This window comes from Microcaecilia unicolor, chromosome 3 (assembly GCF_901765095.1).
Source record: "Microcaecilia unicolor chromosome 3, aMicUni1.1, whole genome shotgun sequence".
Lineage (NCBI taxonomy): Eukaryota > Metazoa > Chordata > Amphibia > Gymnophiona > Siphonopidae > Microcaecilia > Microcaecilia unicolor.
In genome coordinates this window covers 328,211,744-328,237,429 of record NC_044033.1, presented here as the reverse complement: position 1 = coordinate 328,237,429, position 25,686 = coordinate 328,211,744, and the positions used below count along the sequence as shown (strand labels likewise).

Sequence of the window (25,686 nt, the reverse complement as noted above, 5' to 3'; positions counted from 1 at the left end):
TTTACAGTTTGCTAGGTGTACATCATACCAAGTCTGAGCTGGAGAAGCCTTATAATCCTTATACTAGTACAATTTTGCAAATATGGTATCAAACTGTTGTGGATCTTTGGGGTCCAAGATGGAAATCTTGGCTAGCCCCACTGGATACAGATTTACCTAACAAACATACTCAGCTTAGCTCTTGGCTACCACAATGGTAATCTAGAGGTTTGATAGTCATCTATCAACTATATAAGGACAGCACATCGTAGTCCTTTTAGCAATTGCAAAAAAATTTTGGTCTTGGAAAAAAGGACTTACATCAATATCTACAGCTTAGGCATGGGCTCTATAACAGTGACTAGAAGCATTGTGCTACCAGAGAGTGGAGGTGTTATGGATGCAGCACCTAAGCTCCAAAGGTTTGATATCCAAGTTATACCATATCCTTTAGGATAAGCCTTTTGAGAAACTGAGATATATGGAGGCTTTGGAAAAGGAACTTGGTAAGGAATGGAACAAAACTAATTGGGAGAAGACTTTCCTTCACAATTATAAATTAGCAATAGCGGTCAAATTAAAAAAAAAAACAAAAAACAATTTTAAAGTTATGATGAGATGGTATTTGACTCCTACCAGACTTCACACCATGAATCGTACTAGCAGCCAGGTTTGTTGGCGAACCTGTGGAGCTAAAGGCATGTACCTCTATATGTGGTGGCACTGTCCAGTGTATCTCCCTTTTGGAAGAATATGCAAGGAGATATACCCCATACTGGACGATTCTTGGGAACTGTGCTTTCTTTCTTTCTGCATTTGTACCCCACATTTTCCAATCAAGTTGTTGGTTAAATGTGGCTTACAATTTACTTCAATTAGACATGTTACATAGCCATTTAGAGTAGACAAATGCCTTGATTCAGTTTCTGCTAGTGCTCAAGCATCATGGTGTGCTAGTTGGTGATCATCTTGAGTATGTGGGTTCATCGAAGAATTTTCTAAGGAAGTGTGCTTTCGGAATGTTATGTAGTCATTTGTGTGTTTTATGACTTTCGGTATTGTGTTCCATATCTTGGGGCAAATGTATATGAAGCTGGTTTAAGATTTGTATCTTAGACCTTGACATCTTGGAATATTTAAGGTAACATAGGTTCTTGTATCCTTGACTGCGTTGCATATAGGTATTTCCATTAAGTTTGTCAAGTATTCCGGTGTAAGTCCAAAAATGATTCTGTAGGCCAGACAGCCTATCTTGAAGGATATGCATGCTTTATTAGGTAGCCTGTGGAGGTTTTGGAGTAATGGTCTTGCACTTTTGAATCGATTTTTACTGAATATTAGTCTTGCTCCTGTGTTTTGTACTGTTTGTAGTCTTTTTAATGATTGTTCCCTGCATCCGGCATAGATTCCGTGGCAATAGTCTGGATTGGACTAGTATGTGGAATACATCTCTTGGAAAGTAGTTTTTATGCGTTTCAGATTCCACATAGTTTGGAACATTTTCTTCGTAGTTTTTGAGATTTGTTTATTGAAGGATAGATTGCGGTATATGGCGACTGCTAGGATTTTTAAATATTGGGAGGGATGTACCCATGGCCGGTATTGTGTGATGATGTGAGTATCAGGCAGTTTCCTTGTTCATTTTAAGCTTGAACGACAATGCCCATGATGCCACTGTTTATGCCATCCATAATCCTGGTCGCGATTTCATAAAAATTCTTTTTGAACGGGATATAGATTGATATGTCATTGGCGCATATAAGGGAACTGAAACCTTGTTTGGATGGTGTTCAGGCAAGGGGGGCTCATCGTTAAGTTGAATAGCATTGGTGAGAGAGTGCGAGCCCTGGGGGACTCCGCATTCAGCTTCCCATAGGGAGAGAGAGGGAGGAAATTGTCTTCACTTGATAGGATCCGGTAGTCAGGAATCCTAGGAGCCATTCAAGTACCTTCCCTCCAATGCCAATTTTATCTAGTATTCTTTTGAGGATCTGATGGACAACCATGTCAAATCACTTGATATGTCAAATTGCAGTAGAAGAATGTTTTTTTCCATTTGCGATTTCCTCTGCTGCTTGAGGAGGTTCGTATTTCCAACTTGGATACTTGTACTAAGAAAGTGCTGGATTATTGCCTCTTGGCAGCTTGGTGTGAGATTGTAAAACTTTGGAAGACAAATACAGCACCATTGCTAGTTTTCTGGAAGCAAAGACTTACTTATTTGTACCAAATAGAGAAGATAACTGCACTTAATCATGATAGAAGTCATCAATTCGTTCAACTTTGGTCCCACCTGCAAAAGTACCTGGAAATTATTGCTATTATATAAATGCATAATGAGAGTGGGGGAAGGGGAGAGGAATAGGGGTTGTCTCTTAAATTGTACCTGTATTAAGTTGTATTTGGTAAAATGCTTCAATGAATATTAAGTTTAAAAATTTTTTTAAAAAGGTAAATGAAACAAGCAAGATCCCCTGAGGGTCCATTAAACCCAACAAAATTCCCATAGGCTTCACTCTAATGCAGTGGTGGCCCTACCATTAGGCCAACTGAAGCGGGGGCCTCAGGAGGCACTCTCCATGGAGCAGCATCTCCCCTTATTAGAGCAGGGATGGCCCAAGGCAATCTGCCACCCCGCCCAGCCAGGCATCTCCCCTCTTCCCTCCTCAACCCTCTTCCTCACGTTTACCTTCTTTTTTTTCTTTTCCAAAAGGTGGCAGTGATCTCTTCTCCCTACTGCGGCCTGCCTCTTGACGTAATTTCCTATTTTTCTCAGAGGTGGGACGCAGTGCAGCGAAGAAGCTAGTGCCAGAGGCAGGGCAGCCTATGAGAATTGAGGTTGCTGCCATTATTGCCTTATGGAAAAGGAAAAAAAGAAGGCAAACACGGGGAAGAGGGTTGAGGAGGGATGGGGGAAATTGCCAGACTAGCCGGACGGGGGTGGGGCAGATTGACTTGGGCTGCCCCTGCTTTAAAAGGTCTCATTAGGAATAACCTTATCCATTAGAGGACCTTGCTTCATATACATATTTCCTCATATTGCCTAAGCAGTAAGTCCACCAAACTGAAAGTGGAAAAGTCTAAATTAGATGAACAAAACCTGATGACCTGCATCTACAACCACGATTTCCATCCTGCACCAAAATTACACAGTTTCTAGATTGGGTTGCATACAATCTATTAGCACCTTCAACAAATTCACTCAACTTAAGAAATAGCAAACATTCTAGAACTTTTGACCAAGAAAGCAAATTTGATATCCTATATAATAAAATGCACCTCCAACGTTCTGAAGCCGAGAAAGTGAAGCCTTCAAGCCTTGAAGCATTCCTGCAACGTTCCGGAACTATGTGTCGTCAATTGAGGAGATGGAGCCTTACAGAGCGCACGAATGCTTCAAGGCTTCACTTTCGCACACACACACTCACTCTCTGTCTCTCACATACACTCTCTCTCACACAAACACAGACTCACTCACACTCACTCTCTGTCTCTCACATACACACATAGACTCACACACACTCACTCTCTGTCTCTCACATACACTCTCTCTCACACACACACACTGTCTCTCACATACACTCTCTCTCACACACACACACACACACACTCACTGTCTCTCACATACACTCTCTCTCACACTCTCTGACACAAACACACACTGTCTCTCTCTCTCACTCATTCTCTCTCACATACACACTCCATCTCTCACCCACACACACTCTCTCTCAAACATACACTCTCTCTCAAACATACACACTCCGAGGAAAGAGGGGCATGGAACTAGAAGGGAAGAGGGGGGGACAAGAACTTGGAGGGGAGAAGAGGAGAGAGAGGGAGGGGGGCCTGCACCTCGGACGGAAGGGAGGCCTGGAACTCGGAGGGGAGGGAGGGAAGGAGGAAGTCATGGAACTCGGAGCCCCACACACTCTCTCTCTCTCTCTCTCTCAAACATACACACTCTCTCTCTCTCTCTCTCTCTCTCTCAAACATACACACACTCTCTCTCTCTCAAACATACACACACTCTCTCTCAAACATACACACACACTCTCTCTCAAACATACACACACACTCTCTCTCTCTCAAACATACACACTCTGAGGAAAACCTTGCTAGCGCCCATTTCATTTGTGTAAGAAACGGGCCTGTTTTATTAGTTGGTTCATAATTAAGTAACTCAGCAGGTCCAAATCTTTTTCAGAACTTTGATAAAGGAAAGATCCCTCCTCTTCCAGAAAATGGCTTCACTGGAACAAGACCAGCAAATAAGCTTTCACCGTACATAAGTTAGACACCACAAAACAGACTTACCATGCTTTAAAATACTGCAGAATACACTAAGGGAACATAACTCAGGGGGGCAGTGGTAAACCTTTTGTGGTTGGAGGAGCCATAACAACCTATCCTTGATCCCAAAAGCTCTCTAGTTTCTGACACTGTGTGGGATATCAAGTTTGTTGCGCCATGCTCCCAGTGATCCATCCCATTCCATTGCCAACGACAAATTCCACCAATCACCTCCTAGACACAGTAATGTTTGCACATCAGCACCGAAAAAGCACTGAGCCTCTACACCCATGCAACACTGTATTCACCATTGTCCTTTGCCAGCAATAAAAACTCTCTCTATAATTCTCCATTTGAAACAGTAAAATAAACAAGTTGGTTACTGTTTGTTAACTTTATCCTTCTTACCTTGACAAGTCATACTGTTCATTGGTACTGGGATCTGTCACAACACACTCCAGTGGACTCTCTGAGCAGGCATATTTAGTGCGCCACTTAAAATTATATGCATATTTATCTTCCAACTAAATTTTCAGAATTAAAATTGAAAAAAGCAAAGTTATAACATAGCATACAAGTTGCTGTGCTTTCTAAAACAAACAAACACACTCAAAATGTCTAGTATGATACAAAGAAAGATAAATACGGAAATGCAGTGAGGACATAAAAACTATTTTAATAGAGAAGTTTTATAGTTAAGTTTAAACAAACAAACCAATCTTAACTTGTAACAATTTTTTTTCAAAACTTCAAAGTTTGACTGGGTTGATTCCTACAGCATAAACCTATCCCAACACCACCACCCGATCACCTGCTCTCTCTCCATCCTGTCCTCAACCTGTCAGCCTTATCCTCAGCCCCCAGAAAGGTAGTCACCTCCTGCAGCTTTTATTTCTGCAAACCAGTTATCCCCCACCCCACCAGCCTGTACTCCAACAAGTCAGTCAGTCCATCCCCTAGTCCCTATCCCCTCGAGCCACTCAGTCCCCTCAGGCTGTAGCCCAGTAAAGCAGTCCACCCCAAGCACCTAATCCTCCCCCAAACAGCCAGTGACCCCCACCCCTAAGCCCTATCCCCACCCATGCAAGTGACTCCCTCCCTTCCCCCCCCCCGCCCAGCTAGTCCATGCCCACTGATCCAGCCCCTTTTCAGCTGTTACTCTTGCCCCTGACCTACCTCCTTATCAGGCTCAACAGCTCTATTTCCTTTTTGTCTAGGAATTAAGCCATACTCAATATATTTACCAAAGTCCCTGTCAGGGATATCTGAACCCTTCACATAAGGATGATAAATAATTCAAGATCAGATGTTTCAGATGCTAATCACTGTGTGTAAACATGCCCCTGTCATTCTGAATTTCTCTGTTTGATTTTGCTTTATGTTTTCTTTTCCATTCTTCTCTCTTAGTTCCTAGGTTTTTTGTTTATGGGTAGTTTTTTTTTTTTTTTAAACCTGTAATGACCTTTGTGTTACAATATCAGAAATCAAGCCAACATGGAACAAGTGCAAAGCCTCTCTTTCTTGTGCATCTCTCCATAAGATTAAATGGAGGAGGAACAGTCTCCAGCTTGGATTTATTTGCCTTTCCAAACCTAAACTCAAGATGAACTACAAATTCAGACTCAGTAGGTATTAGTCTACTAAAGTTTACTAACACAAGCGCATGTGAGATATGTGCATAGGGGTTAATTTTGCAAATGCATTTTACTGCATATGACAGTACACATTTGTAAACTGCAGCTTCTAAAACTTACCTTACATATTTAAGTACGTATAATCACAAAAATGCATGTGAATGGCAAAAGGAATGTGAAGAGAAGCGGGATTTAAACCCTAGTCATAGGAGCCAGCACTGTGGGTACTATGGGTGTTTGAGTATGCCCAATACTGAACACACACATTATGCCCAACAAGAGGCTATTTCTGTTGGATTTAGCACCCCCAATAATTGGCTCCTATGACCCTAGTTCAGGCTGCTACTCTAAGCACTACTTTATTAGATGGTGAGATTGAATCAGGATTAACGTTTTGTGCTCTCTAGGGGGGTTGTTTACTAAAGCTTAGTTCGAGTTATCTGCAGCAGTGCTCAAAGGAATAAAACAGGCCCTGCTGCAGATAACTCAAGCTAAGCTTTAATAAACGGGGGGGGGGGGGGGGGGGGGGTGTAGGCGTTTTATTTTATTTTTGTTAACCACATAGAATAGTAGATTATATATAGAAATTTTTAAACAAATAAAATATGCAGTTCTTATGAGAACTGACATCTAGAGGCCCTTTTACTAAGCCACGGTATGCCTATCGTGCACTAAAAGAGCACTACTGCGGGATGTGCTGAGACATCCCACGGTAGTGTTCCACTTAGCGCGTGCTAATCGAAAACTGGAATTTAAAAACTTTCCAGCACAAGAGTAGTGCAGGAGCCCTTACTGCCACCTAAATAGGTGGCAGTAAGGGCTCCTGGCAGTAACAGCCACGAGCTAATGGGGAAATAAGCGCATGGCCATTAAAAAAAAAAAAAACCTGGCCGCGGACACTTTTCAGCCGTGATAGAAAGTGGTTGGAGCATGTGGCAAACCCATGCACTAATCACAGCACCAGCCGCTTCCTACCTTCCCATAGTAAAAGGACCGTTTAGTTTCCTTGCATTATTTTCAGTGTATCTAACCCTATTTCTCTAGCAAGTTCTTCTTCCATTATTATAGAAACTGTACAAAGTATTTTCATCTCTCACTAGCAACATCTCCCCCTTCACTGCTGTCTTTTGTGTCTAACTAGATCTCTACTCAACTCTCCTGCTTGTGCCAGAGATCAAAGTAGCACACAAGCAGGCCTGAAAGCAAATTCTTGACAAGTGCTGTATGCTTAATGACATTCTTACCTGATATTCGGGTTGACCTATTCCTGCATTTCTGTCACACAGAAAAGTGATGCGTGATGATCGCAGAGTATGCTGGTCATCATTATATGCCGTACCATTTTCATAGCGTAACTGAATCACACCATCATAGTAAGAAAGTCTGCTACTGGACAGACCTAGATTCCAATGATCTTTTCTGCTAAAATAAGTATAGACAAATTTTGTAGATCACTCACTTGCCATACTGGACATGCCAAAATAACTGTTTGTGCTTGTTAGTAAAATAAAAAAAAATACCCTCTTAATACAATGGTATATATGAGTAATACAGTAAAATTTAACTCTACACTCAATTAACAACATGAGAGGCAACTGGAGGGTGGCCACATTGTGAGTTGGTGAACTGTTTAGTCAAACAGCTGTTTTCGAAAAGAGTCCCCTGACCTCAGCGCTGTGGGTGACGTAATCAGGGTGCACCCTAACTCACAACTAAAGCATTGGCATGCCATGGAAAATGCCTATGGAGCATGTCCAAAAAGGGAATGACCGACTCCTCCTGGAGCTCTCATTCAGAACCCCACTGAGTTTAGCAGGGTCATGAAGAACAGCTTGTTCCTTCAGAAGATATAAGATTTTAATTTATTTATTGCATTTGTACCCCACATTTTCTCACCTATTTGCAGGCTCAATGTGGCTTACAAGCACCTGTTATGGCATCGTCATTCCAGGAGATAAATACAATTGGTGTTACAAAAAAGATTCTGGATGAAGAAAAAAGGTCTAAGCAAAGTTATAGAAAGATAAATGTCGGAATAGGGTGAAGTGGTGAGGTGTTGTAATTCGCTATTGATGTGGCTATTTGTGTTACAAGTATTTTGGGGAAGAAAAGGAAAATCAAAAACTGGTGGACCACAAGTTTCAACTTTCCAGGAACCTATGAATTCTTTTGTTGAGGTGGGTCCTTCAGTTATCCACTCTACTGAACCAGTATCAGACTCTGTTACAAAGCCTCCCCCCACTCCCCAGACTTTCTCCCCTACTATTAGAAGAAATGGGAGTGCACAAGGCAAAGTGATGATGTAATCATCTGACCCTAGTGGGGTATTGCTCCTACATACATAAATGCTGTAGGGGGTAATCCAGTATCTTAGTGTGTAACCTTCCCAGAGGCACTTAAAGCCATCAGCTTGGAGACATAAGACTGCTCGTTTGTTACCACACCAAGTGATGAGCCTGTTAAGACAATATTGCTGTAAAGCCTATGACTTTCAGAAAGCTGGGGGGATGGGGGTGGGATGGTCCCCTACAAAGGATCCAATTTAAAAATTCATGATGTGATTACCAACATGGAAGCTACTTTATCAGGATGTCTCTCGACTTTGCCAATTTTCCAGAGAGACTTTCCAGAAGTGGTGGAACTGGAGAATTTGGGTCAATTTGGCAGGAATTTGGAAGAGCATGCTAAGACAGAGTTAATGGAGGTGTCTAATAATGCACTAGTGAAGGGAGGGATGCTGCTCTCTTCTAAGTTAGAAAGGATTGATAATAAAAGATTGATAATTGTCAATGGGTCAATAATTTGCATTTCAATTTTCTCTATTGTTCTATGGTATCTGCAGAGATGTTGAAAAAGTATGAGATATTTTGCACTTAACTCCCATGACTCAGCCTCGGATCGAGAGTTTTTTTTATATACTTGGTTAAATAACATTGATTTTTATGGACCTCTTCTCCCATCCAGAGATGGGGGAGTTGACAGAAAGTTTGGAAACCTTCCACCAGGAAACAACAAATCATGGCACTGTGGGTGCTACTTTTTCTTGTCTCTCTAAAAGGATTTAGAGCTAAACTTAATTTTTTAAAGAGTGAATAAAAACTAACTAAACACATTGAATAAGCGTTTTTCCTGACAACTCACCTCTGAAGCTGGTGGTAAGGGTTTAAAATTCATGGTGAAAGTTATTAGAGATAAAACAACATTTTTGGTATTAAGAAGTCGGTTCAATCCTAGCCCACTCTATGAATTGCGAGTTGATGACAATGTATACTCGTTTGACACACAATTAAAAATTCTGGGGTTCATTGTGGATGAGTATCTAAATTTCGAGCCTCAATCCTAGCTTGTGACCACTAAGATATTTAGAACACTAATAGAGGCATATTTTCAAAGGACTTAGACTTCCAAGATTTCATAGTAATCTATAGAACTTTGTAAGTCTAAGTGCTTTGAAAATGAGCCCCTATGGAAACTGTTGTTATGTAAGATCTTATTTTAAGTTGGAGGTATTCCATTAATTGGTTCAATCATCACTTCCTAAATAGAAGGAAGTGCAACAAGATTACTGTGTGCTAAAGAAAATTAATACACAAACTGAACAGGACATGCTGGGCATGGCATGTGCCAAGTTAAGTTTGCAATAAGCATACATTGATTTCTTTCATTTAAACACGATACATGAAAAATCTAATACATTTTAGTAAAAGAGCCCCTAAGTTAGTAGCAGAGTATTGTTGGACTTTCTGGGAATATTTTACTATGGCTATGGTATTCTTGCTTACTTTTCCTGTTTGTTATAATGAGTAGTCATTTACCTTTAATGTTTGTAACTTTTGAAAACTTACTATATAAATTTTAAAAAAAAGACAATTAACAGAATTTTCAAAGCATTCAGGCTTTAAAGGTCAATTTAGATAAAATGGAAGCCTTAGCTATAGGTTACCCTTCCATCCACCTGCAGAAATCATCATGAATGTTTCATTTCAAATGGGCCTAACACAGCCTAAGGTACCTAGAAGTTAATTTTTCAGGCTAAGGTACCTAACAGTTAATTTTTCGAATACTTGGTTGCTCTGCACTATGACCTGGTAGTGCAGAATCTAAGAAAAAAGCTACAAAGGTGAGATGAACTGAGGAAAATGAGAACACATTACCTGAGGTGGCAAGAAAGCCAGGGTGATTTGGAAGCATCGGCAGTTGCTCCAGAAAAACAACTAGGGTGCCTGAGTTTGGAAACACAAGGTTGCAGCAAGCCCAGATTTAGGCATTGGCAACCTAGGCAACTGAATCTGGCACCATCGTCTCATTCTAAAAGCAGGTCTCACAGCTATAGCAGCAAAACATATTCCAAGATTCGGCAGGATGTCTGCAAGCCCTGCAGTGCTCCACCTTCTCCTTTCAATGAGTATAAGGAGAGGGTGCAACACCATAAGGGTCTTTTCTGTAGTGTGAGGGCCTGCAGACTTCATGATGAATCTTGCAAATACATTTGCTGCTGCTGTTGCTCCAGGACCAAGTGGAATTTAAGAGGGGAGGCACTTGGGAAGAAAATCCAGCCCCACAACTACTAATCATTTCTACAGTGCTGGAACAGAACTGGGTGACTTTGTAGTTGAGATGAGTGGCACAAAGATCCGAGGGAGTGCCCCACTCTTGAACGTTCTTGTGAGCTACGCCTATGTTGGGCGACCACTTGCTCGGTTGCAAAACCCTGCTCAGTCTGTCCACCAGGCAGTTGTCCTTTCCTGCTAGGTATGTGGCTCGGAAGACCATTCTGTGAAGGAGGGCCCACTGCCACATTCCCACTTCTTCCTGACACAAGGGATAGGATCCGGTAATCCCCTGTTTGATCACACAGAACATTGCAATCTGACTGTCTGTTTGAATGGGAATAATTTGATTCTGTAGCTGGTCTCTTAAAGCCTTTAGAGCATTCCAAATGGCCCACAGCTCAAGGAGGTTGATATAGAGATCTGTTTCCTGAGTAGACCGAGCCACTTGGATGTGACACCTGTGTAAGGACGGAGATATCCTCTAAAAGTACCTGCTTGTGCCGAGAGTTGGTGAACAATGGTCTCTGTGGGCACACTGGTGGTCTTTGACGCCAATACAGGGTATAACTGAGATGAACTACTTGAAGAATCCACTGGTCGAAGGTTACAAAGGGCCACCTGTGTTGGAAAAAATTCAGCCTCTCCCCTACCAGTAGGCCGTCTGGGACTGTTATTTTGAGTGCGGCTATGTTCTTCTGGAGCCAGTCAAAAGCTCGCCCTTTGCTTCGACTGAGGAGCTGTCTGGGACTTCTGAGGGCAGGACTGGCAAGGCAGAGAATGTTGGGAGTGGGGGCTATGAGTCAAAGTCTTAGCAGTCATCGAGGTCAATGTTTCCGGTGCCCATATCAATGGATTGGCTATCGAAGATCCAAAACGTCTCTTGCTGTACCTGCTAAACCTCTGTGCCCTCAACCTCATGCAAATACAGAACAAGAGTTAGGCTCATGGTCAGGCCCAAGGCATCCAATGCACCAAGAGTGCAGATCTGTCATGGAAATCTCCTGATTACACCAGGCACACTTTTTGAAGCCTCTGGGGGTGGTCTTGGACATTGAGAAAACAATCGCGGCCAAATTCAAAACCTCAATTGTGAGCTGTAAAAAGGTGAAGCATTCAAATTGAGGTTGGTGCTCCGGCTTAAATGGGCCTAGCAACTAACAAAAAAGAAAGGAAACTTAAGAGCCAAAAACACTACAAAAATGAAAGGGTAACAAAATAAAATAAAGAGGAAGGAGAAATACCACCAAAGGGACAAAAATACTCACACAGGAAAGCAGAGAGAGAAAAAAAATGCATTGACAGGAGAACACGATAACGTGTCCTCCTTGTTTTGCATAAAAATTAAGCCTGAGGGACCCACACTCATGTGCCAAGTGGAAAGCCACCAGCGCATGCGAGGTGGGATGCTGCTAGAAAATTCTACATTAATCTCTCTTGTCAGCATCCGCACTGGGCTCTGTGAGAATACAACTGGCCTGCTTGTCCTCAGAGAAGAATATATAGTCTATCAGGCAACTCTGCACAAACTATAGAAGTTAGGAATGGTTGAAATTATTCACAACTACATCTCTAAACCTTTCATTTCTAAGCCTGACATTAAAAGACAGTCAGGACACAGGATCCCAATTTTTCACAACTCTCAATTGAGGCATTTCATTTCTATATTCAGAAGCCAGAACTATCTCAATATGGAAATTACATCAGTTGGAAAGAGTTTTATAAAAATAAAACATAATTGTTATCTAGGCTTTACTATGTCCCGGTATGCAAACACCATTTACAAAGCCAACACATATTCTTGTTTGGTCATCCACTCAATGGCAGGCAATGAAAGAAAGTACATAAATGGTGTCATGTCTACAGACTTGCCATTGAGAAAACATCTAATGTAAGATAACTATTTCAAAGTCAAACAGTCTACAGGCTATGTCATTGTGGCATTCAAGGATCTTCATTGTGCTGAAGATGTAAGGCAGCACAGGACTCCTTTTCAGAAGGAGTGTGGGGTATCCCAAAGATATTGGCGGGAGCTTCTGAACCAAACACAGAAATATACAAGATCTGAGCCTTTCCTCGATCTGGTCTGTCTTTTAAACCTTTTCATCAGATGGGTAACTAACCCATCACGCCAATCAAGCTTGCAAATAAACTGATATTGACTGCCAAGCTAGTGATTGCCAGGCAGTGGAAGAATGAGCAAGTCCACACACTGGAAGTTAAACTCTCTCGCTCGTTCTCTCTATGAAGGGTAGATTTGACACCTATACAGAGTTCTGGGCTCTTAGATATGACTGCTCATGTGACCCCCTTGATGGGAAAGGGGGAAAAAAAAAAAAAAAAGAGATGAATCAAAACATAGGAGTGTTTTTCATCTAGAGATGTACACAAATTGCTTCTATGTAACATATTCAATAAAGATGCATTAACAAGTTTTTCACTGGCTTTTCCTAAGGGCATACAGCATTCTTGGCCCTTAGTGGGAGAGCAGAGTGCAGTGGGATTCTAATATGGAATGGAAACCTAATATTTGTTCACAAAAAAAAAAGCTTGTATCATATTTTGGCTAGCACTACTAATACTAAACAACAATCATCTTGCAAAGACATAGAACTTCTCCTTGTGCAACTGCATTTGTAATAACACAAATAATTGTATCCTTAATATGCTATTTTACAGTGCTATTCCCCTTAGAGAATGCACTGAACTAGGTTGCTCACTCGTACTTACTTTCTTGACACCTGACATGCACCAGAGTTTTCCTCACAGGGTTCTTCTGACACGCTGCCACAGACATTTAGATAAAAATCATACTCGTTTGTGTTTACATGATACCTTCCATTTTTTATAGTCAGTGGTGAAAGATCAAAGGAAAACCCTGAAGGAAAAAAAAAAAAAAAAAAAAAAAAAAAGACATGCACCACAACAGTAATTCAAAAGTAGTGCCCGACTCTATGGTCATTCTGAACAACAACTTACCTGTCTTGCACTTTCAGTCAAGCCATATTAATTACATAGAACTTTTCTGTTCTACAAAATAGCATTATTCCTGACCCAGGAACCAGAAAAGATATGATTCTCTGCATAACAGTACATAGCACGACTTCTGAGCTATCAGATTAGCCCTCATCTTTTTAAGAACATGACGCTACACTTCCCATAACATTAGGACTGCTACTTTACTGGATAAAAATTCTTTGTTTTCCCCCATGTTACACAGTTTATCACCATTTATAATCCACTAGTCCACAAGACTAGCCCTATTAGGTAATAAGATAGCAAAAAGCACATTTAACAGAGGAAGCCATTAGCAGATACACAGAGCCCTGGTGATCATACCTTACCCAAAAGCCTTTCTAAAGAAAGTAGATTCTAGCTCTCTCCTTGAGATCAAGCTACCATATTTGTGCTGGAGCTGCTTTAAAAGAAAACTCCAAAACGAAAGCCTAGCAACAGAGAAGGTTTTTGCATGAGTCTTGGACAGACAAAAAAACTTTGACCAAAGAGATACAAAGGGGTACATGTTCCAATACTGCTGACTTAAGGTACTGAAGGCCATCATCACGAATGACCTCAAGGATCAAGGTGAGCATTTTGAATACACCAAAAAAAAAAAAAAAACAGGAAGACAATGCACCTCAGAAAAGCTGGAGATATGTTCAAAATGCTTCCTACTCATTAAAACAAAACAACAAAAAGCTTCATAAAGGCAATTAATAAACCCCAACAAATAAAATACATACATACAGGTAGCTGCATTCTATACAAGTTGTACAATACAAGTAATGAATATTCCCTAGCAGTTCCTCCTTTCTAAAAGGAGGCAGGGCTATCATGTAATGGGCATTTTCTCCTCCACTCCTCCCATTCAGGCAAAGGCACTTTCACAACTATGCTCTCCGTTTTCAGTTCACATAGGCAAAAGAACAAAAGATACAAGCATAAGCATTACATTAAAAATGTATTAATGTCTATGCTCCGAATATCGATGACCCTAGCTTCTTTCATAGCATTAACATTGCTGGACCAAATGCTCATAACTGTCACACTATTATTGGAGGTGACTTCAATTTTCCAATTGATCCTTGCTTGGACAGATCTTCTAACTGTAGACCCGCTAAACTTAAAGTTTGGAACTCACTGAATAGCCTTATGCAATCCAATGGATGGTCTGACTTATGGAGATTAACTTACCCAACCTTCTAGAGAATACTCTTTCTTCTCCACCCCGCATCATACTTATTCAAGAATTGACTATCTACTGGGTACCAAAGACTTGATCCCTATGCTAAATGCTGCACAGATACATGAAATATCGATCTCTGATCATGCAGCTATATCTTATGACTTTAATTGGTCCCTTGGTAAAGCAAAATCTTCCTTTTGGAGGCTTAATACTTCTCTGCTCTCAGATTCAACCTTTTTGCAGCACATCGCTCAAAAGCCAACTGAATTCTTCACCGCTAACAAAGACTCTGTGCCATCATACGTAACAATATGGGTGGCGTACAAGTTTTGGCTGAGAGGTGAAATAATTAGCTACGCATCTCATCTTCGCAAAACCAACAATGCTAAAGCTGCCAAACTTGAAGATGAAATCCATCAACTTGAAATGACTTTATATACGTTTTCATCTAAGTCTACACTTAAAAAACTCAGGCTCCTTAAAATGCAATATAATTTGATTCTGTCCAACACTGCCAATGTCATCACCTTTAAACAAAGCGCCATGTATTACGCAGAATCCAACAAAGCTGGTAAATTACTGGCGTCTTATCTCAAAGGCAAAAGAACAAAGCAGCACATAGACACATCTACTGGAGCGCCCTTGACTTCATCTTCTCAAATACTAGAAGCTTTTGAATCATTCTATACATTGTTAAACTCCTCTGAATGTGTAGCTTCTGATTCTGAAATCTCTAATTTTCTCTCCTCATTGAATCTTCCCTGCCTCTCTGAGCAACAAATATGTAAGCTCAATCAGCCCATTTCCCAGGGTGAGATACTCTCTGCAATCAAGATGCTACCCTCGTCAAAGGCACTTGGCACTGATGGTCTCCCAGTTGAGTTTTAAGTCATTTCTGGCCCTCATTTCAACACCTTTGATGCTCTATTACCAAGACCTATTAAACTCAGCTTTTGCAGGACATTTTCTGGATGCTAACATTGTAGTGCTTCCTAAAGCTAGCAGAGACTGCACACTTGTGCATAACTATAGGCCAATTTCACTGTTAAACGCAGATTACAAAATATTTGCAAAACTATTATGCTGCAGGTTGGACACCACTATCCAATCTCTTATTCACAGAGATCAAGCTGGTTTTGTTAAGTCTAGATATGGTGCTGACAATACTAGATTACTGTCACCTTATCCACTCCGCTCGGTCTATGGCTCAACCTATCCTGTCTGTTTCTCACTTGCCCTGTCCTTTAACCTCACCTATTATTCCCTTACCCTTAATTGTTCTGTTTACCTGTCTTATCTAGATTGTAAGCTCTTTGAGCAGGGACTGTCTTTTTAGTGTATGGTGTACAGCGCTGCATATGCTTTGTAGCGCTATAGAAATGATAAATAGTAGTAGTAGTAGATGCTGAAAAGGCCTTTGACCGGGTGGAGTGGAAATATCTATTTATTGTGCTTAAGCATTTTGGTTTCCCTGACTTTTCTGTACGTATGTTGCACCTCTTGTATTCTTCGCTGACTGCACGTATTGCCACCAACGGTGAGCTTTCTGCCCATTTATGCTGCACAGAGGCACTAAGCAAGGTTGCCCTATGTCTCCTCTGCTATTTAATTTAGTGCTTGAGCCCCTTCTGATAGCTATACGAAACTCAAGTGAGGTTGCTGGTGTTCACATAGGCAATAACGAGTTCAAGCTTTCAGCATATGCGGATGACATCATGTTATACCTTGCTAAGCCTCAGGCCTCCATGAATACATTTCTTAAACTAGTCTCCCATTTTTCAGAATTATCTGGCTATAAAGTTAACTGGGACAAAACCAAACTGATGCCCTTAAATGATGCCTGCATCCCTTTCACTATTCCAAGTTATCCCCTCAAATGGGCAGGTTCCTCCATCAAATATTTGGGTGTTTTTTTCCAACAGGGATCTCCCTACCACCATCAAAATTAACTCTGATAAAGGCATAGCCAAGGCTAAAAACTCTCTTTCATCTTGGTCCCCACTTAATTTAACTTGGTGGGGTAGACTTGATACCATCAAAATGATGGTAGTACCTAAAATCACATCTGCTTTAAGCATGATTCCCCTCCTTTTTTCTGGTATTTTTTTACAAAAAGTTGCTCTCTAGCTTCCTGTGGAACTCTTGTCGCCTAGAACCTCCTTAGGTAAGCTAAATTTATCTAAACTGCAGGGCGGGGTAAGATTTCCCAATCTTTTATCTTATCATAAAGCATTTACTATTCGTCAAGGACTGGAATGGATTGCTGCTACTACAAAATCAACCTGTTCAAGAAGGCATACCACAATGATCCATCCCAAATACCAGACAACGAAACTTATATCAGAACTGGACATAACCGAAATCTTTATACTTAATGCTTCATTTACTTTGTCACTAATGAACTTTAAGACCATACCACTTTAGTTCTCAGTCCGGAAATGAATTCTGAATACTTGACTGCTTAATTTATTCTGTCACTTATGAACTTTAAAGGAATACCACTTTGTATTTCTCATTCCGGAAATGGCGATCGCCATTACGGTATAATGTAAGCCACATTGAGCCTGCAAATAGGTGGGAAAATGTGGGATACAAATGCATCAAATAAATAAATACTGCTTCTTTGTCTAGGTGGATGATACTGGGACAGTCCATTATTGACCCATTAATACATCCCTATTTAATTGGTATGCATCTCCCTAAGTATATTGCCTCTAATCCCATTATTAACATCACTCATAAAATGTCTTCTCTTGATAAACAACTCAACATTCCTTGGTCCTCTACTACACGTATGCCAATATGGAATAACCCTAAGTTTTTAATCAACAAAAAAAACAAGTCTCTTGGTCACATTGGCAACGTACAGGTATATGGGATCTTAGCAATTTTATTGATCCACGTAACCACAGTTAGAAACCTTTTTCGGTCACGAAAACTGAATTTTCTTTAATGGACACTCAGTTCTTCCAATGGTTACAGCTTAGTTCAATGCTAAATAAAAGCAAAATGCAAGCCCACAAGATGCATCATACTCCCGATATCCTCGATTTAGCTAAGAAGCTTCAATTTGCAGGGCATGTCGCAACTCATATCTATTCTTTCCTCATAAGCAAATCTTCTGTTAAATGTGCAGGCCTGCGCAGGTGCTGGGAAGAAGATATCCAGCAAGCTATCACAGACAAAAAGTTGGGAACAATTATGGTGTTCAATATTTAAGTGTTCTAACTCTTCGATAACACAATTCCTTTATTTCTTCACACAGAGGTCTCTTTAGACACCTCTCAGGTCGCACACAATTGACCCTCACATCTCCAGTCTATGCTGGTCTTGCCAGACACAGCAGGGTACCCTTAAACATCTCATTTTTTATTGTATGTATATTCAAGAATTTTGGAGAGACGTATGGCTTACTTTGACGGATGTCTTTCATTTTACTGGTCCAATGTTATATAAATATCTGCTGCTCAAGGGTCAATGTTTTAGTAATATGTTAAATTCCGATGAACGTATGCTTGTCAACACCATGCTTCCTTTTGCTTTGAAGGTAGTTATTCACATTGGAAAGTTCTGCATCTAGCTACTCATCAAGAATGGTGGAACTTATTATTTCAAGCTTACAAATCTGAAATGTACCTTGCTAAAAAATCACCTTGCTTTGTCTTATATAAGAAAAAATGGTTTCCGCTATTGTCACACTTCTCAATAGCAAGATGAGTAGTGTTTCTACTGCAGATTATCTTGCATTTATGACATATGCATGAATTATTCTGTGTGTTAAATAAATCCTCAATTTTTTTCTCTTCCTCTCTTTTTCTCCTATAAGCTCCTGTTATTGAACTTGAAGATTTGTATTTCACTACACTCTGTATTTGATAAACATTGTTACTCATTCTTACTTTCTCTCTTATGACCAATAAAAATATTTAGACCAAAAAATATATTAGAAGGTAATTCCTTCTATCCTCTATTTAAGACATCCTTCACAGCTCAAACACACATTCACTCATCACCTCTTCGATTTCTTTGCAATCCCTATCTATACACTGCATCTTTGCAAATCTACTCAATACTGCAAGACTACTCACTTTCTTCCTCAAAAATCTTCATCCACCTTCCCTTTAAAATGCATCTACTTAGTTATCAGTAATGCCATTCAGTCTTTTATTTAAACAAGATTCAATGCATTTACAAACTAAAACTTAGAAAAACATCTCTAGGATAAGTAGTCTACCTAGATCAGGGTGGCCACCTTCTCATACACCAAAAGCCAAAGTTCAAATTTATTTCACGCATCTCCTATAAGTGAAAATAGCCAAGCATTTTACAATAAAATCAACGGGGAGAAAAATAAAAAAGGAGAAATGGATACACAGGAAAAACTATTATTACAATAGAGTCAAACTAAGTAAAAATAAACCGATACAAAATAATACAAACTAATAAGTTAATAATCACTCAAAACCACAATCTTACAATTATACTTTAACACATCCAAGGATCCAGAATATGCCCTGTCCCCAATGGTCTCTCTTCCTCATCGCCTGCCCCAACTTCACCTTTTGTTCTTTCCCTTTTCTTTCTCAGGAACCAAATTAATTTTGTTCAAAGCAAGTTTGAGAGCTTAACTTTTCTGGTGTGCTGTAGTCTCAGCATGCAATAAGAGTTTATTGACATTACAGGTATTTGTATTTTATCTTGTGCCCATAATTAAGTAGCAACTGCCACAACTTTGACAGCTAACACTTCCTGAAATGAACAGAATATGACAGCAGAAAGACTAATACTGATCTGGATTGCTCACTTTTCCTGTCTATTGCAGTACAATAAAAACTCCCACGCTATCCTTAAATATCATTTAAGATCTTCTGAGCTGATCCCACCATCTCCACTGACAGGTTATTCAATCCATCTTCCTTATATTGCTCCTGAATCTGCTGCTTCTAGGCTATTATGACCGTCTGTTCTAGAACTTCCTTTTCACTGACAATGGTTGATTCTGATATCATAGTTACTCCTTCAGAGCACTGAATGTACCTGTACTCCCCCCCTCTACCCTCTTTACTCTGCAATACACCTGTAATGTTTATGGTGGGCCTGAACAAATTTTCATAACATCTAGGAGCCAGCCCAAAAACTTCCAGAATAAGCGAGAGGGGAGGGACAGAGTTCTACTCCTAGATCAGGCAATAGCTCTTTTAGAAACTGATTTACTAAGTCTTTTCTTATTCTGTGGCCATAGAAACTTTAGTAAATCAGTCCCTTAGGGTGACTCTAAACATCAATAGTAGAAGCTAGAATTCTCCTTTCTCTAAGAGGGCTGTGTGACAGCACCCTTTGGGCAGGTGAATCAAGGAGACAATTGCCACTCTGTTTCACATATCACCAAGGCCTGAGTCTCCCCTAGCCTTTTTCCAGTCTCTCTCTTGTTCATACACTCCACCCCCAGCTTTCATCTGATCTCACTCACTTACTCTACCTCCCCCGCAGCCTCCATTAGCTCACCTCTTCCACTCCCAGGCAACTAATATGCTCAGGAGTCTGCCAACTATTCCCCCCCCCCTTGCATTACTATTTGCAAAAGTGCTTCAGAAACAGCTCTTCTCCCATTTCCTTACCATAACCTGGATCGCTGTTAGCTCAAGTCATGAAGTGGAAGTAGTTCAGACTAGTCTTGTGGTTTCAAGTCACACTGCCTAATTTGTATCTAAGCTTCCTAGGTGGAAGCCTTTCTACTTAGAAACAAATCATCTTGGTGTTGTTAAGGAAACGGAATGCTTCAATCGTTATGGGGTGATATCTTGAGCAGGCAACGTGTGTTTTATTAGCTGATAAAACAGGATTGAATTTCCACTCTGAACGTCACCTAGTGTTCGCAGCCTAAGAATTCCCATGATGGCTGCCTTATCTGTTTCCATACTCCAGGGCTCCTAACTAGAAAAAGCTGTGAGCATGGATTATGGTTGATCTATGCATTATAGACAGCAAATACCTGTGATAGTCAGGATTGGGATCAGGGCCAGCCTGGTTGAGACCTTTGAGATTTCAATGGTTTTCTGTGGAAACTTGAGTACATATTTTAATATTGTTCATTTGTCACTATATATCTTGTGATTTGTGAACTGTTTTATGAATATGTTGTGATAAAGTCACATCCAGGATAGTTGGGTTAAGGCAGTTTCAGTCTGAAATACAAGTCCCAGAAGACATTGCAGGCAAGGAGCCAGGGGGTGAGATGAAGAGCCTGGACTGGACTCCTAGCTGCAGTAGGGGAAGACATGGGTGTAAGCTGGCAGGATATGTATAGATTGGCTGCCACTAGGGGGAAAGAGAGATAAGAAACCCTGTGTGCAGCAGCTCATCATTAGTCTAATGCTCAACTCAGCTGGTATGGGTGAGGGGGAAGCTAATGGATGGAGAATGATTGCTTTTGAGAGCAGAAGCCAGGGATTGATTAGGCAGGTAGGAAGGAGTCCCAGGGGAGTTCAGTTCAGGAGGAGAGAAGCAGTTGCAGGCTGAAAATCCTTGGGCAAGAGAGGTCCCTAAAATACTGACGCAGGCTGAAATCCCTTGGGTGTGAGGAAGTCCCTAAAGTATTGAAACTTCCTGAAAGTAAAGGCTGCTTTGTGATTGAACTGGGATGATGAACTGATTGAACTGTTTGTCTTGGGAATTGAACTACTGTTTATTGTGCACTGGATAAAGAGCCCAGACTGAAGCTGACTGTGAACCTGTATTGAATCCTGGTAGGTGCAGGTAGCCTACTGCTTAAAGGGGACTATTTGCCACACACTTTCAGGTGGCTTACAAGTGCTTAAGATTAAAGGTGAATGCTGCTGTTGGAACCGTGTATCAGGTCTACTAGAAACCTGCATGGCATAAAAGCCTTAAAATTGAAGTTGCTGGTGGACATTTGTTTTCTTGACTGTACCAGGAGCCTGTGGCTGAAGGAGATTGTTCTATCCTTGGCTGCACCTAGAGGTACCTGCATACAATATGTTCTGCTATTATACAGATTGTTATTGTGTAGCCTTCAACAAACACTTTCTTTAGTTAACCACGGAGTCATATCCTTGTGGACCTGATTCAAAACAAATAGCTCTTCCTCAATCTAACCCCTGCTCATCAACTGGAGAAATCAATGCCTGTCCTTTGTGCATTCTAGAGATAAATACAATGCATACCTGCTTGCACGTCAGAAACTCTGCAGTTGTCACCTTTTGTTCTAGACAACACACAGGCAGCAGCAGTGTGCCATTCAAACTCATAGCTGCACCCATCATTCTCAATATTCTTCAGCACCGGAGCACTTTCCAGATCACCTAACAAAAAGGATAAAAAGAACCAGAAATTATTAAAACTATTTCACATTAGTCTGCATGATGTTTCTCTTCAGTAGAAACAAACATTGTGCTGGGTCAGATTAAGGATCCATCAAGCCCAGCATCCTGACTCAGAAAGTCAACAAGCCAGGCAGATTCCAACAGTAAAGTAAAACAAATTCTTACATTGCAGAAAAGCCTACAAGTTCTATGGGGATCACATGTCAAAAAACCAAGCAATCGCCAGGAATTAACATCAGACTAACATAGTAAGTGAGGGATTTCCTACAACAGAAATACTTCAGAGTTTCTCAAAATAAATCATAGGACCTAAGAGTTCCAATATGAGTTGGAAGAGAGCTCCATACTTTTGCTGCTAAATAAACAAATCCTGTAGAAAATATCTTCAAAAGGCGGATACCTACAGAATTTGGAAAATGTAGATGTTTTGCTGCTTACCCCAGGCAATAAGCAGTAGCAGCCTATCTGGTTAATCATTTATGGACTTTTTCTTCAAGGAATTTGTTCAAACTTTTCAGGCTCACTAAAGTTAGATGACTTCACCACCTCCTCCAACAATAAATTTTATTTATTTATAGCATTTATATCCCACAATATTCCCACCCATGGAACTGTGCATTAAGTAAAAAATATTTTTTTCTCCAGTTTCTTGTTACTGGTTTGTTTCATTAAGTATCCACTATTCTTAGCACTATCTGAAAGGATAAACAACAGTTCCCCTTTTATCTGTTCTACCCAACTCACAATTTTATAGAGCTCTCTCAGTTGTCTTATTGCAAGCAGAGTCCCAACTTCATTAGACTTTCTTCATAAGGGAGTCATTCCATCCCTTTCCCTTTCTGATCCTTCTCTGCACCTTTTTATGCTTCTGCTTTTTGAGAACTGCACACAATACTCACAGTGTTGTCATAACACTGATTTATACAAAGACATCATGATATTCTCCAGTCCTTTCTTAATAATTCCTAACATTTTACTTGCTTTTTGGAATGCACGCACACTGAACTGAGGATTTAATCACACTTTTAACAATGACTTCAAGATCTTTTCCCTGGATGATGACTCATAATACGGAATCCAGTATGGTTTTATTTCCTGTTTCCCTTTGTGCATCATTGTGTGCTCATTCACACTGATTTAATCTGTCATTTAAATGCCAAGGTCCTTTTGCAGTCTGCCTAGCTTTAACTGTTGTCAATAATCTTGTACCATCTGCAAATCTGATCACTTCACTCACTCACTCATTGATTCTTCATCATAGATATGTAATTTTTTTGTGGAAAAGTAGTGTTTCTCAAGAATAAACAGATACAAACATAACATTCATTTTAAAAATTAGAACGACACAATCAATCAGTTTAATATGACAATGTATTAAATAGCAAACAGATTTCTAATTTACTTAGTACTAGTATTAATTTGAACAAAGGGGCCCTTTTACCAAGCAATGTTAAAAAGTGGCCCGCAGTAGCCCCATCGTCTTTCCCGCACAAAGGCCACTTTTAACACTGTCAGCAAAAGGCAGATTTTTCTATTTTCCGATATAGGCCACATGCTAATTTCCTCATTAACACATGAGCCCTTATAGACACTTACTTTGCAGAAGGTAAGGGCTCAGGCGCTAATCCTGAGCTAATCAGTTAGAACACAGCAATGTCCACAGGCTGATTAGCATACTATGCCCACTCTCTACCCCCAAACATGCCCCCAGAGCTAAAAAAAAATACATTTTATTTTTCAGCACATGTGTAGCGCATGCAGATTCCAAAACTACTGCAGGACGTCTGAGTGCACCATGGTAGTGCATTTTAACCTGTGGTAAGTAAGCACACTAGGCAGAAACCCTCTACATATTTGCTGCTCTTGAGATCTTCACACCTACTAGGGGACCAAAGTACTACAACATTAATACAAAAATAGACCCTTAATGCACGAGTAAAGAAAATTATAGAAGAATCCAGGATTGTTTCAAAAACTGCTGAAACAGCATTTGTTGTTGCAGGCTAAGAATTGACACAGTACAGTGATGAGTCTGTTTGTATTATATTTGATGTGTTTTCTATTATTTTTATTAATATGCGTGTTTAATTAGTACACCACTCTGGATAAGGGCGGTACATAAATGGTAATAAATTAAATGAAAACATGAAATGAAAATGAAAACTTTAAAGAGCTAATGCCCAATGCAGTAAATCAACTGCAGTAAAAGCATCAGGAATTATTTAGCACACACAAAAAATGTGTATAAAAAACAAGGTGTGCAAAGCCCAAGTTTACCTTTTTAAGCTAGAAAGTGAACTAAAATAATGGAGTACAAAACTTTGCTACACTTTTAACTTCAGTAGTTAGAGATAGAAAGTATGTCTCTTGATGATTCTGATGTAAAAATCAGACAACATACTGAGGAATGCTGCTGTTAAATAAATTAAAAAAAAAAAAAAACCTGAAGTACCTCATTAGTAGCTTACATTTCCCAATTATTATGGGCTTTAGTGAGTTGTGGTATGTGCGTGTTTTATTTTCTGTAAGATTGTTATTTGGTATTTCTTATTTATATTTTCTTTTAACAGTTCCAAGAACATGTCTTGTACAAAAATAAGAAGGTTATATTCACAATATTGTAATGAAAAACATAAAGTCTAATATTGAAAACAGGTTATAATCATCTTATATTAGTCCACAACATTGGGGGAGAGATAAAGCACAATATAAAGCAAAATCGGTATTTAAATTTAATTCGGAGACGAAGGAGGGAGGTTCACAGGATTTAACAATTACAATTAAGGAGTAGTTGTCACTACCATTTCTGAATTTGAAAATGGAGTGATTACTTTATCTTAGAATCCAAGAAAGAATTTAAATGTGATGGATCAAAGAAAATATATTTCACGGAGTTCAGTTTCACAACGCACTTGCATGGGAAATTCAACCAAAATAATCCCCCCAATTGAAGCACAATAGGGCGTAATTTAAGAAAACTTTGACGCCTCTTTTGTGTTTCTTTGGATACATCTGGATATATTCTAACTTTAAAATTAAGGAAGGTTTCTTTTCTATGTCTGAAAAATTGCTTTAATATCCAATCCCTATCTGGCTGTAACACAAATGTAACAATAAGAGTTGCCGATTCCAAACTCACGTTGTCTCCTTCTATTATTTGCGAGAGATTCAAAGTCTCAAAAATCGGTTCAGTTCCTTCTGGGGCAAGTTGCCCACCTGAGCTTGATTTTTTATATGGTTGTAAATAGTAAATATTTGAAATTGGTGGGCAAGCTTGTTCTGGTATCTTTAAAATATCAAACATATATTTCTTGAATGTCAGCAAAGGTGCAACCATTTCTTGTTTAGGAAAATGTATTACCCGTAGAGTCTTTGATCTCTGTTGATTTTCTAAGTTTTCAACTTTACTCTGTAATAATTTGTTCTCTTTTATAATATTTGCTTGAATCTGTTGGGATTTTATATCCTTAGCATTCTCCTCATAGTTTTCTTCATTAATTTTAATTTGTTTTTCCATTTTTGAAATAGTTTCATTAGGGGTTTGTACTTTCTGAGGTAACACCACCAGTTTTGGGGAGAAAGATAATTCCAAAGTCAAAAGGTCGTCCCATATTGTTTCAAGGGTAATGGTTGAAGGTTTAGGTAAAAAAAGAAGACTTACTCAGTGATAAGGAAATATTCTCAGAGTCTTCAGAAGCATTCTT

General features: G+C 39.8%; 1 protein-coding gene across 1 annotated transcript in view; it reads right to left on the bottom strand.

Moving 5' to 3' along the window:
• Positions 1-25,686, bottom strand: part of IGF2R (insulin like growth factor 2 receptor) — a 354,906-nt gene that overhangs the window by 214,938 nt on the left and 114,282 nt on the right. Inside the window, 4 exon segments of the mRNA XM_030198395.1 lie at positions 4,678-4,793; positions 7,148-7,325; positions 13,184-13,331; positions 21,824-21,961. Of these exon segments, the coding sequence (XP_030054255.1) occupies positions 4,678-4,793; positions 7,148-7,325; positions 13,184-13,331; positions 21,824-21,961 (580 nt within the window).